Source organism: Haplochromis burtoni, unplaced genomic scaffold (assembly GCF_018398535.1).
Source record: "Haplochromis burtoni strain Fernald_Lab_line unplaced genomic scaffold, NCSU_Asbu1 Contig_213, whole genome shotgun sequence".
Lineage (NCBI taxonomy): Eukaryota > Metazoa > Chordata > Actinopteri > Cichliformes > Cichlidae > Haplochromis > Haplochromis burtoni.
In genome coordinates, this window is record NW_024582574.1 from 378,067 (window position 1) to 395,997 (window position 17,931).

General features: G+C 41.0%; 1 protein-coding gene across 2 annotated transcripts; it reads left to right on the plus strand.

Moving 5' to 3' along the window:
* The first annotated feature begins 430 nt into the window (after positions 1-430).
* On the plus strand, positions 431-17,651 carry cpe (carboxypeptidase E). 2 transcript variants are annotated; one of them, XM_042226461.1, is made up of 9 exons: positions 431-840; positions 9,937-10,148; positions 10,323-10,490; positions 11,527-11,644; positions 12,218-12,400; positions 13,424-13,563; positions 14,124-14,223; positions 14,417-14,535; positions 16,465-17,651. In XM_042226461.1, the coding sequence occupies exons 1-9, from the start codon at positions 600-602 to the stop codon at positions 16,561-16,563; spliced, it is 1,380 nt and encodes a 459-aa protein (XP_042082395.1). In that variant the 5' UTR covers positions 431-599; the 3' UTR covers positions 16,564-17,651. The 2 variants fall into 2 exon arrangements, with proteins under 2 accessions (XP_042082395.1, XP_005936804.1); XM_005936742.2 differs by having other exon boundaries at positions 433-840; positions 9,937-10,133.
* Positions 17,652-17,931: the final 280 nt, after the last annotated feature.

The following is a 17,931-nucleotide window of genomic DNA, read 5'->3' on the forward strand; positions in this document are numbered from 1 at the left end:
ATTATTGTGTAAAATATCTTCTACAAAAGAAAAAAATGATACAAAAACAAAGCAAAAATGAGCAGGAAATGACAACAGAAGCATCTCAAGCTGTAGCAGCATGCATTCTCTAAACTGAATGTGCGTGTTTTAACATAAATAATGCCCTGAAAGAGTTGCTGTAAGGGCCATAATACAAACCTTTTTGTAATATTTTGTCATTTGTGCTTATTCATACTCTTCTACTGACTTATTACGTCCATGCTGCAACCTGCGGGTTGTCTTGCTTACTTTTCGTTCTTTTTCCATCCTCCCTTTTTATTTCTTGTATTATCAATAACGAGTTTTCCTTGTGTATAAGCAATTTAAATAAATCTTGGCTTTTTCAGTTTATTTTGAAAATTATGACAGGATGTGGGGTTGGTTGTGGCTGGCTTTACGCAGTATGTTGACGGGGAGCCTGAGCTCAGGTACAGCGCATCACACTCAGAGGGAAGAGAGAGAGAGGCAGAGGGAAGGATATTTATAGCCTAAAGCGAGGCTGCAGCGCAGAGATAAGGCTCGGAGCCAAGCCGCCGGCAGGCAGGGAGACAAGCTTAGGAAAACGAGGACGCGTCAAAATGAAACACTTCCTTACGGTTGTTATACTCGGGGCTGCGGTAGTCACCCTGGTCAGCGCGGCCAGTACCGACGGGGCGATCTCCTTCGAGTACCACCGCTATGAGGAGCTGCGGAAAGCGCTGGTGTCGGTGTGGCTGCAGTGTCCGACCATCACCCGCATCTATACCATCGGGGAGAGCTTCGAAGGCCGCGAGCTGCTGGTGCTAGAGATGTCCGACAATCCGGGGACGCACGAACCTGGTCAGTTTTACGCACACACAAAGTCTGTTTCACACTGAACGCGCGGGACCATCACCATCCCCACTCCCTTTGTCCCTGCTTTCTGTCGTGGTATGAACTAATAGAAATCCATTACCACCCGCTGGGATAACACAAGTACATTATGCACTATTGCGCATAGCAGCAGTTTGGCTATGCCCTCATTTGTGTGTGTGTGTGTGTGTGTGTGTAAAGGTTATAGAAAAATGACTTGTGTCCCCGAGATAACAGCAGAGGAGGAACGCAGGTGGGTCGTGCTGTGCGTAAAGGGGCGAGCGAGGGCCCCGCTGCATCAGTTCTGATGAATCTAGATGGTAGATAGTGGGATCAGCCGTGCAAAGCCGCCATTTTGCTGGTTGATAATGATCTCTTTGCGCTTATCCCGATTCGTGATTCTTAGAAAACACCACAGATCGTGCCGTGACCCATTTGGAGGTGTTTCGAATTAGCCTTTCCAGCTTAAAAAGGAAGTTCAATTCAAAGGAAGGAGGCTTTGACTTAAATGGACCCATTAGTCATTAGCAGGGCTCTACAGTCATTATCATTACATCCCTATCTGCTTCAGTGCTCTGTACTATTTACTGGATGAAACAACAGATGATGAGTTTTACTGATGCGGTGCATTAGGCAAAACAACTACAGGTGTGGTTAACCGCGTTTTAGATGCAATCCACCTTCTCCTTTTGCCAAATTTTCCTCTCCTAGATGGGAAACTTCCATTTTGGGAGGAAAGCTGCATCTTCAGACTCATCAGATGGCTTTCCAAAATATTTTAAATACAGAGGGTGTTTGTTCCAGGGCCCCAAATGATCATAAGCTCTGTGGAAAATGACCGTGGTTAAATTTCCCCGGAATATGAGCCTTTGTGCTTTCTTGGAAGGATGTCACTGAAACAATCTATGGTTTCTTTATTTATTTTTAATCTTTTAGCTCTCTTTTTAAAATGCCAGACTTGGAATCCATGTCTTCATTTGTATATATGATGGTAAACATTAAAAACACCAAAATTTTAGTGTCCAATCCCTAACTGAGCATTGGCTTGTTTTTCACATACATTAGTAATAAAGTCCTTTTATCATTTTGACCTCTTAATCCAAACCTCACTGCTGACCCGCTCAGACTCATTGGCGTGCTTTAAGTATGGAAACAGTGAGAGGTACACTGCTGATCCAACTCTAGCCTGTAGTTTATTTAACCTTTAATGAACATTTGGGAATGGTTTAGTGATTCCTAACCAGCTCTCTCCAAATGGGAGCTTTAGCCATGATCTACTGCAGGAAATAATTAATTTCATCTCAGTAATCCTGAGCTAGAGTTTTCAAAGGAAAGCGGAAACTCTTTATATTGTAGCACAAAGGTAATATTTTGTGGGATTTATTTGTGTGGAGAGGTGTATCTTTTCTATGGGTGTATTTTTGCGTCGTTAATGGTGCACCACAGGTTTGGTGTGCCACTCCGTTCACATGGTCACAGAGTCTAATGACCATACATACTAAATAAGTCTGTAATAGTCCAGTGGGCGTACGCAGGCATGAGTCACAGTAGCGAGCCGTTATTACTACCAGATGAGTTTCCAAGCCGCTACTTCGCTAAACAGGGCTGGGGCCTCCCCTCCTCCTTCAGCCTTTTCCTTTTCCTCCCTTTCCTCCTCTCCCTCTGCATCTCTGCCGAGCAAAACATCCACAGAGGGCAGGAGCACGATGAAACAGAGAAGCGCAGAGGGAGAGGAGCTCCAGATGGGGCAGAGCAGAGTAAGAGGAGGGAACTGCGGATGTGTGACAAGAAGGATAAAACTCAAGCTTCCTTTAAGGCGTCCTGCTCATATTTTATTTGAGCCTGCAGTGTGTTCGAGCTAAGGTGGAGCCAAAATAGCTGTTGCCGGGGCAACAGATCGGCTTAGTGCACTGAGCCGACTAGCGGCTCGTGGTTGGCTGGCTGACTGTCTGGCTCAGGGAAGACCATGGTGATGGTTCTGAGCGGATGCATCTGTCAGTAAGCAGCCATCTGTCATGCGGTGCGGCACTGGACCTGCCTGTAGTCATAAATACTTGTAACACATTAGTATACATTCAGTGCCCATAGTGTGGATGGAGACTGGATCAGCAGGTCTTTCTATATTTTCAATGGGTCACATTCTCACTCACCAAAACAGAACCCCGAACCCAAATTAGTGCCTGGTTTGCTCTCATTGATTTTGTTTCTCGCCTTTATGTTTGGTTATGTTGCTGGTGAAAAAAAATCTGTAGCTGACAGCAATGCCTTCCCAGGAAACGAATGAACTCAGCAGAACACGAGGCAGCTAAGACCCACATATTTTCCTGCAGCAGTTTGTTGTCAACAAATCTTTTTAAAAAAAGGAGAGTGAGTAATGGACTGGGGTGTGCCAGGTGGACAGACACATGATTCAAACAAACAAGACTGCACTGATTCCGCTGGATGTGTAGGTCTGCCTAGACACTTGTTATCTGACAAGCTTACCATTAAAAAGGGGTAAATGTTGCGTTTCCTGATTCTTTCTGCTGTCCACGGTGACACGACATCACAGGGCAGCGCTTCAGACCTGTTTCGAGTGTCATATATATGCGCTTTCAGCTTGGCATTTCCTTTAACATTGTATGATGGCATGAAAAGTTCAGGACTAGGCTTTTCATGGCTGAAACTACTTGGCATGATATGATACTTGAAAAGGAAACAGGAAGAGTGAAATGATTTGAGGAAAATGGCGTGTTATTCATTTACCGTTTCATGACACCAGCCTGCCAGAAAGTGATCACATGTAGGCTTTTTAAAAAAAAAAGTCAAGTGTTTTCATTTTTATGTATTCAGGTAGATTCATCATATGCCACTTCTCCAACATCCACCTTTTAAAAGGGAAACTGCTGCATTAAATCTGTCTGAATATAGTTAGGCTACTACCACCGTTTAAACTGTACATAAGAAACACGTGAATGTCCCTCAAAGTGCACATTATGTACTTTTGATACTCAAGGAGCCAATTGAGGATTGTTATTCAAACTAAAGGATTTGAATGCTTCCATCATTTGAAGGAGTCTGAATCTCACAGCTGGCTTATATTTAAGCTAAAAGCTTCTTTTCATCAGGGGAAATGAGGCTCTGGTTAAACTCTTTTGACTCTCATGTCTGGAACCATTTAAAATGTTTCTAACACCAGGAGGAGAAACCCTATATTGTAATATGCTTGGCTTTGTCTGAAGGCGAAAAAAATATGTCAGTATGAGGTACTGCTTGATCCAATCTGCTGTAGACCATCTCACGAGGTGGAAGATGTCATAAGACTGCACGGCCGTCTGTTTTATGATACGACAGTGAAAGTGTGAAATCCCCAGTGAGCACAGACTGAGATGCCCGGTTAAAGCATATAACAGGCAGACACACCGCTGAATATAACATATCAGATGACACTGGGTGTGTTGACTATAACCTGTCCTTTTCAATGCTACACGCTCCTGTTAGAAGACATTACGGTGGAGGGGAAGGGGATGTAAAATGAGGACATTTTGCTTCGTGTAGAGATGGTGAAAACAGCCGAGAGACAAGAGGTGCTGATGGGAAAAGGAGCTAAAAATGACAGGAATGATAATTGAAAAAACAGGAGCGTCACAGGAGTGCAAGTGTGATGAGGGTGAAGAAGAACACGGGGAGAATAAGGGAACAGCAGAAATGGAAAAAAATGGATGAAAGAAAGGCCAAGGCATCAGCCAGAGGTCATTCATTATACATCAGCCATACACCACAGCCATCTACCACCTCCTCCTCATTCTTCGCCTTCACTCTGCTCTGACATGTTCTTCCTCCATCTTCCACTGTCAGCTTTGCTTTTATTCTCACCCTTTCCTACACTTTTTTGTTCTTTGTTCCTTTTTTTCCCTCTCTTGATATTTTATTTATTTTTTGTTTCTTCATTTGCAGTTTATTTTTGTGTGGCTTCACAGCCGACATGTAGGCACTTCTCTCCCATGTCTTCAATCGTGGAATCCTGAAAGATTTTGATGATGTCCATGTCCTAAAAACACAAAAATCAAAAAACCCAGTCTGCTTCTAACACTTGTCAGTTTCTGAGGTATGTACAGAAGAGCAGATCCTTTTTCTTTTTCCCGTTTGGCAGGCGTCGGTTATAAGCAACTATAGCTCCCACAGGCTGTGAGAGTGCTCTTTCAGGAGAGCACAGCCATTAATGTGTAAATGGGAGGCAAAAATTGCACAAGTTCTATGTTATAGACTACAAATGTAGAGGCTTTGAAATCTTGGACGTGAGTTGTTGTGTTCTGAAAACAGTTTCACAGGTTTTTAGAAAGGTGTTTAGACACCAGCAGAAACTGGTGCATTCACGGGGGATAGGGGGAATCAAGCATTTACAGACTACAGCAGCGAATGAGCATCCGCATACCAAGAATTTTTTTATCGATGCCCATCCAAAAGAATCTAAAGCAAAGACTATAGATTAAAGATAATAGCACTGGTGAGCTTTCTCTTGTCTTTGTCCATGTGTCTGTAATGTGAGCGTGTATATGAGTGTGTTTGTGTACCCAGGCACGAGACAGACGGACAGATGCGGAGTGAGAGTCTGTTTACTCGCTCTCCCAGTTCATTTATCTCCCTTAGAACCTGCCCCTGGCAGGGTTGCCACGACGACTGAGAGCGTGCTTAATGTGGTCATTCCCAAATGACGTTTGTAGCTGCAGCCATAATTACTCGGTCGCCTAGGAGACTTTAGTGCTGCTGATCATTTGTGACAAAGGTCGGAGGATGCATTGGATTTTGGCAGCGTCACATGTGTCATATTAACCTTTAGCAGCAGGGAGTGATTTAAAGTTAAAGAGCATTTGGAAACTCAAGTTTTTACTGAAGTTAAGTTGTGATATGTAAAATCCATGAAAACAGAGAAAGATGATGTGATGTTCTTCTTAATCAATTAGTTAGACTAAATTTTTAATGGTTTCATCTTCGCCTCATTTGAATCACTGTAAAGTGAATCTGTTTTGGCTTTGGGATGTTTTCCACATGAAGGATGTGGCTGATCTGGACCTTTGTCATATTTTACATACTAGTAAAACCTGTTCAGCCTTACAAATTAAATATTAACTGCTTTTGTGAGTATCATATGTGGACTACTTAAAACATGTATGTGCAAAAGTCTTGCACCAACCCTTGTTTCTTCTTTTCAGTTCAGCTGAATTGAATTTATATACTGTAGCACCAGTTCAAAACAACAGGAGTCCAACTTTCTTTTAATAGTTCTTTTAATTTGTAATAGTTCTCCAGACTTTCTGAAAGTCTTTTAAAGTTCTTCTTTTGACATTAGCTGCTTTTTCACTCATTTTTAATCCAGTCCTTGTACCTGGCTATTTTCAGATGGATGAAGAATCAGATACATCTTTTGTTTGCTAAGCAACTTAACACTGATCTATGAATCACTGAAGCACAAAAAGGCACCTTAGTCAAGAGGTGAACCGGTGTTTACATGTACCAGATGACTTAGCAAACATCCAGTTTAAAATTGTATCCGAATTCACTTTGTTACTAGCAACCTATCAAAAAACCTCATCATCTGTTCTAATTTCAAAGATAACAGATGGAATTATGATTTTGATCCACTATATAATACCATCAGAAAGGCATCTGAAGGTTAACAGCGTCATGACAATGATCCCAGTACATAAAAACCATACCTAGATAGAAAAAAAACACAGTCAAGGATTGGCCTCATTGTGGGATCATCTTGACAGAGAACAGAACAAAAGGCACCAAACATCCAAAGAAGAGCATCGAGTGTCCTTGAAGAAGCCTGGAAACTGTTCCTGAAGACTACTTAAAGAAGTTAGAAGAAAACTGCCAACGAGAGTTCAGGCTGTGTTGAGGGACAAATGTGGTCACACCACATATTCACTTTCAAGCTTTAAAATAAAAAGAAACAACGGATGAATTCACATAGGAATGTTTCCTGTTATGAACTAATGCTATCACAGGTGACGTCTTACATTTCAGAAGTGAAGGGTCTCAGCTACATCAGTTTCATATGTTGAAAAATCCACATTTGCAGTTTCATGTGTGAGCAGTTTTTTACGCGGGTGTCAGAGTTAAAGCTCATTCTGACCTTAACAGAAAAGAGGAATAGATTGAGAAATAAGGGGGAGGGTTTGCATGTGTAAAAACAGAACAGATGGAGCTGTTATGAAGTGTTAATGAGGGTGAATCTGCAAAAAAACATATGAAAACAAATGACAGGCGTACTCCTCATGTCACCTCATAACTAGCTACATGAGTCTGCACATATATGGGTTCTAAATAAACATGCACAGTCTGCATGCTAACATGGAGTTCAACAGCATAAAAGCGTGTTTCGTAAGGGAGACGGGAAATGTCTCACGATACTGAGCATCTGTTTAATAGCTTGAAACACAGTAACTCATTTTTTGGCTGAATGCAACATCAAAGTGTGTGTGTTTGAGTGTGTGTGCGCATGCATATGGCAGCTCTGTCGGGCTTCTGAAGGCTGTAAAAACAAAAACATCCAGCAACGCCAGGACAGAAAGAGTTAATTGCAGGCTTGAAATCATTAGTAGCAACTGTGAGGAGATTCAAACATTTAAAAATAACCTGACTACCAGATGTGGCTGGGTGGTGTGTGTGTGTATTACTCACGCATGAAGCTGCTGGCGTTACTCTACAAATACATGAAGAGACCAGCCAAAATGGATTTAAAAAGTCTTGAAAGCATTTTATACAATAATTTAGTTGTAGAAGAATATATATAAGATACACAGAATAATAATAGTCATTATTCTTTAGTGGAAAAATAAGGACAACGAAATGACCCAATCAGGGTAGAAGGAAGAACAATAAAAACACAGTTCTCAGTAAAACCAGCACCCTGCAGCGATTTGGCTTCAGCACACTTGGATACTCGCTTGCTTTTCAACATCTGCCATTCTCAAACTACATTTTATAACTTGTAACCGATCTGAACAAAAGACTTTGTTCTCGTGCAGCCGCAGAAAGCCATTAATCTTCGATTCATAGCCAATCAAAGAATGTTTACAGCTCGCTGCAGCTCATACGTCTTCTTCTTTGTCATTTTGTTAAAGGGCTTTAAATAGGTCCAATTTCAAACTTGTCCGTGTTTTGTATATATTTGTATAGATGAAGAGCCTAATTAGTATCTAAAACAGATGGTGGGATCATGGGGGTTTATTACAAGGCAAATTCACTGGGCTCAAGACAGAAATAGCTTTTAGATATGAAAGCAAGATCACCTTTGATAAAGAAAAGCAGATGCAGTTTTTCTACCCACGCACTGACGTGGCCAATAACAGTAAATCCACCAGTGTGTATTTTTAGATAAATACAAAGAAAGGAACCAAATTTAGAATCAACTCAGATCCAAGGTTCTCAAAAACAGGACAGGATGTTGAAATGTGCAAAACATAATCAGGATATCAGACTACGACCCTGGCGCAATACAGTAATATGTGTATTAAACACAGACGTTCAGTGAGCAAGGATAAAAGTACATTTCTTAAAGATTTGTCATCCAGTCACACAGGTCTAGATGCTGACTGGTAACTGTTCACTGAGGACTAATGTGTATCCCCTGATCATTTGGTGAGGGGTGAAATTGCTCTACCAAAAATCATCTTGCGTTGAGGCAATGTTGCCTGCAAACACTCAGCATTTACTTTTCGAGCTGTAGGGAAAAATTAGAAAAACTGACACAAAGCAGAAACATAAGCCGTCCACCTTCACAGTTAAAGTTGCATCTTTTTGGTCTCAGTGGTAAGCACAACTTTTACTTTTTCTTTCTTTTTTTTAAATACTGCTTAATAAGTTGTTGGTGAGTGTTTGCAGACAAGGTGGCAAGTTTCCATGACAACTACAAGTGACCAGTACACAGTTTTTACTGTTGACAAATCCATTATTTGCAAAACATAAATGTTTTAAAAATCTGAAATGTAACTGATAACAAATGAGTGGCTGCGGCTCTGGAGGTAAGCAGGTCATCTAATAATCGCCAGGGTTGGTGGTTTGATCCTTGACTGTTACAGTCTGCATGCCAAACTGTCCTCATCAGATTGTGAATGCGTGTGAATGTTACAAAGAAGGAAAAAAGTGCTCGTATGATTGTGTGTGTGTGAACGAGACTTGTTGTTTGAAGTGCTTTGAGTGGAAAAGTGGAAATAAGAAGCAGTCCATTTGCCGTTTACCCACTTTTCTGGTGATCTGAAGAGCTCACTGTGGTGAAGATTGGCTTGTAAAACCTTTAAAAGCTTTTGAAAAAAATCCAAAATTAGATTGGCATTTGAACCTGCCATGTACGGCCTCCTGCCTCATTTAAGACAAACACCTTCATTATTAATAGACGTAAAAGACGTAATAATAAAATACTATCCCCAGGTGTAAAATACACTGATAATTTGGTAACTGGAATGACTTTAAGTGACTTTGTTAATTAGTAGGTTTTAATCAATCATCAGTAATCATAGTTGGTGACTGTTAATCAGTGATTTGGGGAATTAATTTTGGTGTTTTGAGTTAAATTCTCTCTCAAACCCATCATCAGCAGGTTCCTCGGTGCCACGTGTCTGACAGAACAGTGTGTGACACAGTCGCTGCTTAATCCACTGTGTCTCTCTCATTATTGTCCAGAGGAGCACTGGGCTCGACGTTTGATACGATGTAACCTTTCTGTTGATGAGTCAGTGTGTTCGTCACTCCTCGAGCGTGGACGTCCTCTGTGTCCACGATAACTTCCATAACAAATCATAATGCGACCTGTTTGGTCCCGAGGAGATAACAGATTGTTTCCATGATGGTTTCCCGCTATAGTGTCGATGTGGCCAGCTGTATGTGTGCATTTTTTTCTTTTTGTGAGATTACGTGAGAGTGGTTTATGCTGATTCATTGTCAGCTTTGTCAAATCCTCCTCCTTTGTGAGATGTGTGTTCAGTTCTGCCTCTCGGCCAAAAACCTGCTCTTCACAACAGGGATGGTTACATTATGTCCAGTCACAGTTACGTCTGTGTGACAGTGACTCAACAGGAGCCTTCTGGTTTCTTGCAGGTGAGCCTGAGTTTAAATACATCGCCAACATGCATGGCAACGAGGCGGTGGGCAGAGAGCTGCTCATCTACCTGGCTCAGTACCTGTGCAACCAGTACCAGCAGGGCAACGAGACCATCATCGATCTCATCCACAACACCCGCATCCACCTCATGCCGTCAATGAACCCCGACGGCTTTGAGAAGGCCGCCTCACAGGTGAAGAAACAGCACGTAAAAATCACTTTTTGAACTTTACGTCTGGACAGTTTAAGCTTGCAGCCCTGCAAACAGTCATTTAGGAACCACAAGTCTTTAAATTACACCTACACAGCAAGAGCAGCATCTATTAAAGCTCCAGACACTGTCTTTTAATCTGTCCCCATCTCATTTCTGTTTACTGTGCAGCCCGGAGAGATTAAGGACTGGTTTGTGGGCCGCAGTAATGCGCAGGGGGTGGATCTAAATCGTAACTTCCCTGACCTGGACCGCATCATCTACATCAACGAGCGGGAAGGCGGAGCCAACAACCACCTGCTGCAGAACATGAAGAAGGCTGTGGATGAAAATACCAAGGTAAAACAAACTGACTTACTGATTACAGGATAAGGTGGCCGTTATTTCTTACTTACCACGAAAAGACTGAAGTAGCAATAATAATGCTAAGACTCAAATCTTTGAGTTTTATTCACCCTTTCTGTGTCACTCAGAAACAAGCTAATTCAAACTATGTAATAAATATGCTTATATAAGTTCATTAATAAATGATATTAACATTGAGAACTTTATTTTAAATATTTTTAAGAAATGTTGCACAGAAAGGAATAAATAGTCCATTTGCTCTGGTCTGCTTTCATGTGTGGATTGCTGAACATCTGTGGGTATCTACGGGACATTTACAGTAGAAGGATGGAAAATGTGAGGTGGAACCAAAGCTGCTATAATCAAAAGTGTATAATATAACAAAGCTAGTAAATGAATGGCTAAATGAAGGGTTGCCAGCTCAGTGGGGAATCAAAATCCCCCCAAAATTGACCCTTGGTATAGTGGGGTGTCCACTATGTCTGTGTGTGTGTGTGTGTGTGTGTGTGTGTGTGTGTGTGTGTGTGTGTGTGTGTGTGTGTGTGTGTGTGTGTGTGTGTGTGTGTATATGTGGGTGGCATTTTTTGTGTGTGCATGTGCAGAAATGATGAATTGATAGCAATTCAAAAATGGCATTTTCATTTATTATTACCCCTTTCATGTTCATTCATCAAAAGTAACCAAATTTGATGGGAAATCCTTTGAATATTAAGTAATTTGATTACTTGTAAATTCTAATTTTGTGACATACGTACATGAAATTTAATGGAATCTAATCAAATTAAATTGACTTGACTGGCATGCATTCAGTTTATACCAAGCATATTTTCCTTAATGATTAATCAGTTGAATAAATAAAACTTTGATTTGATATATTTCAACTGCATTTTATTCAAAATTATTGTACCATGCTTATTGAGGGTCAAGAATCCTTTTTTTGAGTTTGTGTAGGTCGAAGGTGATATTGCTTTAGACATTTATTATCTAAACATTATTGTAATTGTAATTTTTTAATGTTTCACATTTGCAGCTGGCTCCAGAGACCAAGGCTGTGATCCACTGGATCATGGACATCCCCTTCGTCCTCTCGGCAAACCTGCACGGAGGAGACGTTGTGGCCAACTATCCATATGATGAAACCCGCACTGGTACACACACACACACACACACACACACACACACACACACACACACAGTATAAGGACATTTATATCACATGTTAGAGTCCATTTGAGTTTTATTGAAGCCTATTCCCTCCACTGAAAAGAAAAAAACATTATAAAACACTGGCGCTGCTCTTCATCTTCATCATCGCAGATATGATTCCTGATGATGCGACCCAAATATCCACATTTAAAACTTCCCAAACAGAGCAAGTGAAGTTTTTGCTTCGCCTTTAGTAGAAGAGATCACTCCCACACCTGTTTTTCCTGTTTGGGTTGTTAAACTGTATGTAAACTGTTCCTTTCTTTCATGTGAGGATGTTTATCAAGATAAATATTTGAACCGTTTATGTAACAGCAAACATTTTAGTCCCTTTTCTTTAGAATGCCGTAAATTTGATTTAAATCAGATGGAAAATCTTTCCACCGGCCGGTTCCTCTGCGTCATCGCTCAAAGCAAACAAAATGTGTTGAGCAGGCACACGTTTTCTGCTAACACTTCATCATAGCCGCTCTGTAAATGGCGAGCGCTTGTTTGTTCTCTTTCCGCTCATTAAGGATCCACGCATGAGTACAGCGCCAGTCCGGATGATGTGATGTTCAAGTCTTTGGCTAGAGCCTACTCCATGTATAACCCCGTCATGTCCGATCCTCACCGAGCCCCGTGTCGCAAGAACGATGACGACTCCAGCTTCAAAGACGGCATCACTAATGGCGGGGCCTGGTACAGTGTGCCTGGAGGTAAGAGGCAACTAAAGCATACCTCTCAATAAGGACTTTCTCCCTTGATTGCTCAGTATGGCCGAGCCACCAGCTCTCAGAGGTTTGGTTGCGCCAAACCTCTTCCATCTGAGGCGTCTGTGCTCATGGGAACTCTGATGCAGCAGAAAAGTTTTTGTAGGCTTCCCCAGATCTGGGCTTTGCAACAACCCTGTCTCTGAGCTCTCTAGGCTGTTAATTTGAGCTCACAGTTTTTGCTGTGATATGCATTGTCAGCCACGAGGCCTTCTATAGAGAGGCAATTAAATTTACCACAGGTGGACTTCAGTCAAGGCATAGAAATGTCTCAGCAACGGTCAAGAGAAACTGGAGGGATTGAGCTAATATGTTTTTTTGCAATAGGCTTGAATTCTTATGTAGATGTTACCAAAAGCGGGCAGTATGGTGGCACAGTGGTTAGCACTGTTGCCTCACAGCAAGAAGGTCCTGAGTTCAATTGCACCATCAGGTCTTTCTTTCTTTCTGTGTGCAGTTTCCATGTTCTCCCTGTGCTAGCGTGGGTTCCCTTGAGGTACTCTGCCTTCCTCCCACAGTCCAAAGACATGCAGTTATTGGGGTTAGGTTAACTGGTTATTCTAAATTGCCCATAGGTGTGAATGTCTGTCTGTATGAGTTAGCCCTGCGACAGACTGGTGACCTGCCCAGGGTGTACCCTGGCTCTCACCCTAAGACTGCTGGGATAGGCTCCAGCGTGCCCGCAACCCTGAAAAGCCAAAGAGAATGGAGGGATGTTACAAAAATTCTGTTTTCAGTTTGTCCGTATGGGGTAGTGTGTGTAGATTAATGAGGAAAAAAAGAATTGATGGCATCATGCTGCAACATAACAAAACTGAACAAGGTGACGTGGGTGTGAAGACTTTCTCAAGTCACTGTATTTAACTATGTATATTGTTTTCAGGTAAATGGTTAACCCATTTTCAAATATATAATCCTGAATTCTGTTGACTTTTTTGGTTTTGCTTTCTTTCTCTCTGCGGTTTACAGGAATGCAGGATTTTAACTATCTCAGCAGCAACAGTTTCGAGATCACTCTGGAGCTCAGCTGCGACAAGTTCCCCAATGAGGAAACGCTGAAGAGCTACTGGGAGCAGAACCGCAACTCGCTCGTCAACTACATCGAGCAGGTAGGCAGGACTCTAAATACAGATGCCATAAATCACGGTTTGCAGTCTCTTCCATTTGCACAGCTGACCCAGAGACAATACCAACGCTTGCAATCTCAAGTCTATAAGTGCTAATGCTTGAAATAAACTGCAAAATGTGTCATCTATAAGAGCAAAATTGACCTTCACAGTCACAACATATTTTCAGATCATAGGTTGGATCTGGCAGGATTTATGTGACTAATTCTGCTAATGGAGGCGAAAGAATCGTAACTTTGATGGTAAAAAGGAACCACATAATCGGACACGTAATGCAGACTCACGCCGTCAGAGTTGCAACTGCCCATCCAGATGTCAGACACTAATTTGTGGTGATGCCACTTCTTCCTTTGTTTGCTCACAAGAGATTGCTCAACCAGAAAAAGCTCTATATTTATAAAATGCTCAATGCTCTGCTGAGGACACTGTTACAGTACATCTTCTCCACCAAAAACGAACAAATCTTTTACACCTGAAAAAATGCTGCCATCAGTCCTAGAGGGAACATGTTCTTCACGTGTCAATGTGCACATTGTGTGCAGGTTCACCGTGGTGTTAAGGGCTTTATCCGTGACCTTCAGGGCAACCCTATTTCCAATGCCACTGTATCTGTGGAGGGTATTGACCATGACATCACTACAGGTAAATTCACACAATTCACAAAGCACAAGTGCTATCACAGCTTTTGCTTGCTCCATATGAGAAATATAACGGAGAGATGGTGCAATGCCTCCATCTCGTGGATAGTGTGGGTACTGCAGTTGTTGCTCGGCGCTGCTCTGAGCATCAGTGTGTTGGTTAAACACATTTTAATAAGACAATCTGTATTTTATAGCCAAAGATGGAGACTATTGGCGCCTACTGGCTCCAGGAAACTACAAAGTGGCAGCCTCTGCCCCTGGATACCTGACTGTCATCAAGAAGGTGGCTGTACCCTACAGCCCTGCAACCAGGGTAAGACACACAAACAAATGACCCATCACATTCCCTGTGGGGTCTTTTATCTTTCCAGAAGGTAACCTGAGTGGAAGTTTCCCAGCCATATTTTCTGGATCTCTAAACCCTACACCTATATGAAAATATACAATCTAGAATAAGTCACTGAACCTTGGTCCCTCCAGCAGACACCACAAACACATCAGATGCTGGATGTCTGACTAATGTTGGCACCGCCTACGTAATAATGTAAGGTCTCGGTTGAAGTGTCTGTTCACAATAAGCCACTAAACGTTTAACAGCTGTTAAGTGCTTAGTATGAGTAACAAAGGGAGGAGAGTTTGTTCACTCAGAAGCCCTCATGTCAAGCTGCATAGGACGAATTTGTAGGGCAGAATTTTTAAAGTCTGCAAGCTACCAAGTGAGTCTGCAGCAGAAAAATGATTATGAGTATTTAAACTGAATTCTATTCAAAATCAGTCTGGATTGCATATTCTTGATAAAAGATATCAGAGTCTCTATTTTTTTCTTCTTACCAGCCCTGTTAACAATCTTAAGATTGCCCAGATTAATTTCTAGAGAACCAGTTGTTTTCCTGTCATGGAGGATGCTTTAGTTTATCAACTAATAGCTAAAAAATCTTTTCAAAGCTTCCAGTTGCATCACAGAGTCTTTATTATCAGATGGAATCAGTTCTGCTATTTTTGAACTTCTGCCCAGACTTTTCAGGACGTTAAAAACAAGGACAAACAGATGAAAAAGCTGAAGTAATAACTGCACTAAACACTGCTGGAACTGTGCAAATTTTAAAAGAGAATGAATCGCGCACTGAAGGCACAGGAAAATGGCTACTTTTAGAGACCTTCATAAATTTCTTTTGGACGTACATATATATTTTACAAGACATTTTTATCCTTTTTTCAGATGTCTGCGCTTATAGATTGCATTCGATTTTATTGCATATGTGCAATGACAGTAAAGATGTTATTATTATGTTGATATGGTCTCATATGGGGGGTCATGATAACCCTGTTAGTGTTTTAAGATAAGATCTGGTGTCAGTTGTAGTTTAATAGAATTGTCTTCCAACCGGCCCTGTCCTGGTCGATGGTGCTGCTACATCGCTGTTCGATGCTGCGATCTGTTCTGAGTCAGTAAAAGCCTGGAGAGAGATCAAAGAAAGGAGTGATATTCATCTACATGTGGCCAGCTGTAACTGTGGATTAAGTGCGATGACACCAACTGAGCTCAAGAAGTGCAGAAAACCTATCATATAGACCAAATACACCTATCATAGTTTATATGTTAAACTTCAACATATAAACGACTCGTGTGTCATACTGAAACGTTTGGTGTGATTCCAGTAAATACAGCTCCAGTATTCCTTTTAACCTAGAGGTATGAGCAGGAGAGCAATGTGTCATGACTTAACAAATTCTGAACATTTTAGTGACCAATAAATCACTGTGATTTTTACTTTCCACAATAATAAGTTTCCACAATAAAACACACCTTTCAGCTTTTCATGTATTTTTAAATTGTTTTTATTTTTTATTTTTTGGAGGCCTGGAGTGTAAATGTGCCTGTTTCTAAAACCCTTTGGATCATCTTCTGTTCCGTCTGTAGACGTGACAATAAACACAAAAAGGTTCTGCTATTCTTTATAGAGCAGGTTTGAGATATATTTTTTTCATTTCCAAAAAACTAATACATATTTTACATATTGGAATTAAAGAATAGCAACAAAATATCCAGTATTGATTCCATCCTAATGCCTGCCTGTCGATACAATCAATATTTAGATAGAGAAAATAGGAAAAAAAGCAACATTTGAATGAATGAATAGAAAAGTTTCTAGTTAAAGAACAACTTACAAAACCAACACATTAGCTCCAAAGTCCGTTGGATCCTCCTTGGCTCTCAGCTGCTGTATCTTGTGTGTCTCAGGTGGATTTTGAGTTGGAGTCCCTGATGGAGAGGAAGGAGGAGGAGCGGGAGGAGCTGATGGATTGGTGGAAGATGATGTCAGAGACACTGAACTTCTAACGATTTTGTCTCGCTGACGATCGGAGCATCCACAATTCGATGTAATATAGTCAACGTTCTGTGTGCCCGTCCGCTCTGAAAAAGAATATATTGTCTCTTCTTCTACTTCTTTCTTTTGATTGTGTTCTCTCCATTCTTACTTTAATTAATTTTGTTGTTTATTAATGTAAGAGTTTGCCTCACACTCCTGTAGATTGTTTGAATATCCTGCGCACGCAGTGAAAGACAAAAGGAGGAATTTGCAGGCAGCTTGCTGGCAATGAGATTGGTCTTGACTTCCGTGGTATTGTGTTCTTTATCGTACACGTGATTGGTAACCATTGCACTCACCTATATATCCAATGAATGACTGACTGAGTAATAATGTATGTAAAAGATCTGTTTACATGATTGCCACATGGCTCTGTCTATAAGTATTCATTTCCCCCCCTGTTTTAAATGTCTCTGTTTCTCCAGGCTTTAGTACCAATACATACACAACGCTACTACACACGAAACCTTCCAAGTCTGAGTAGCTGTAAACACACACTCTGATACTCGTGCTGTTTTTTTCCTGTAAAATAAAGCCGATGTCGCACTACGGTACTGAGATAATCAGGGACATTGAAAACACTGTAAAATCACTGTAAACATCATATTGTAAACAATCTATACAGGCAAGCTAGTTTCCATATATGTTATTGATGTTACGATTTTTTAAAACTGCAGCACAGCTTTGATTCCAGCACAAGATGAATGGTTATAATATTATAATATATACTGTATTTATGAACTAGGTATAGCAAGAAAAGTTTTTTTTGTAACTAAAAAAATATGAAGAACCACGATCATGACACTAATAAATCAGTCAACCCAAAGCCATTCCTTTGTATGTGCACTACACAGGAAATACTGCAAAACATAACGAAGGAAGATTCATGTTTACTGCAACATGAATCTTTTGAGTGGACAGTTGGCTGACTTACATGGATGCAGTTCACTTCATTTTAGAGCTCAGAAAGGATTTCTTGAATGTATGGCTATGGAAATGGTTTAAACAATGTAAAGAATAAACAAATCAATAAAACTCCCCTCTTTATGTTGTCGAACTGCCGTCTGGTCTCTTTTGTTTCAGCTCTTTTTGGGTGAGAGCAACTGCAGTTGTTCACTTCTTAATGAGGCTGATGGATGGGAGCAAATGGGAAAGGCTAAAGCCTTTATTAGGTTTTCATTAAAAGCTCAAAATAGCCCCTCTATTTTGAGCTTTTTACATTTTTACAGGGATAATTTGGAAAGCATTTGCTGTTTGCAAGGAAATGGAGAAACAGTCCCTAAAAATAGGCCCGATGGCGAGATGCCACAGTGGATTAGAGGGGAAACATTCAGCAG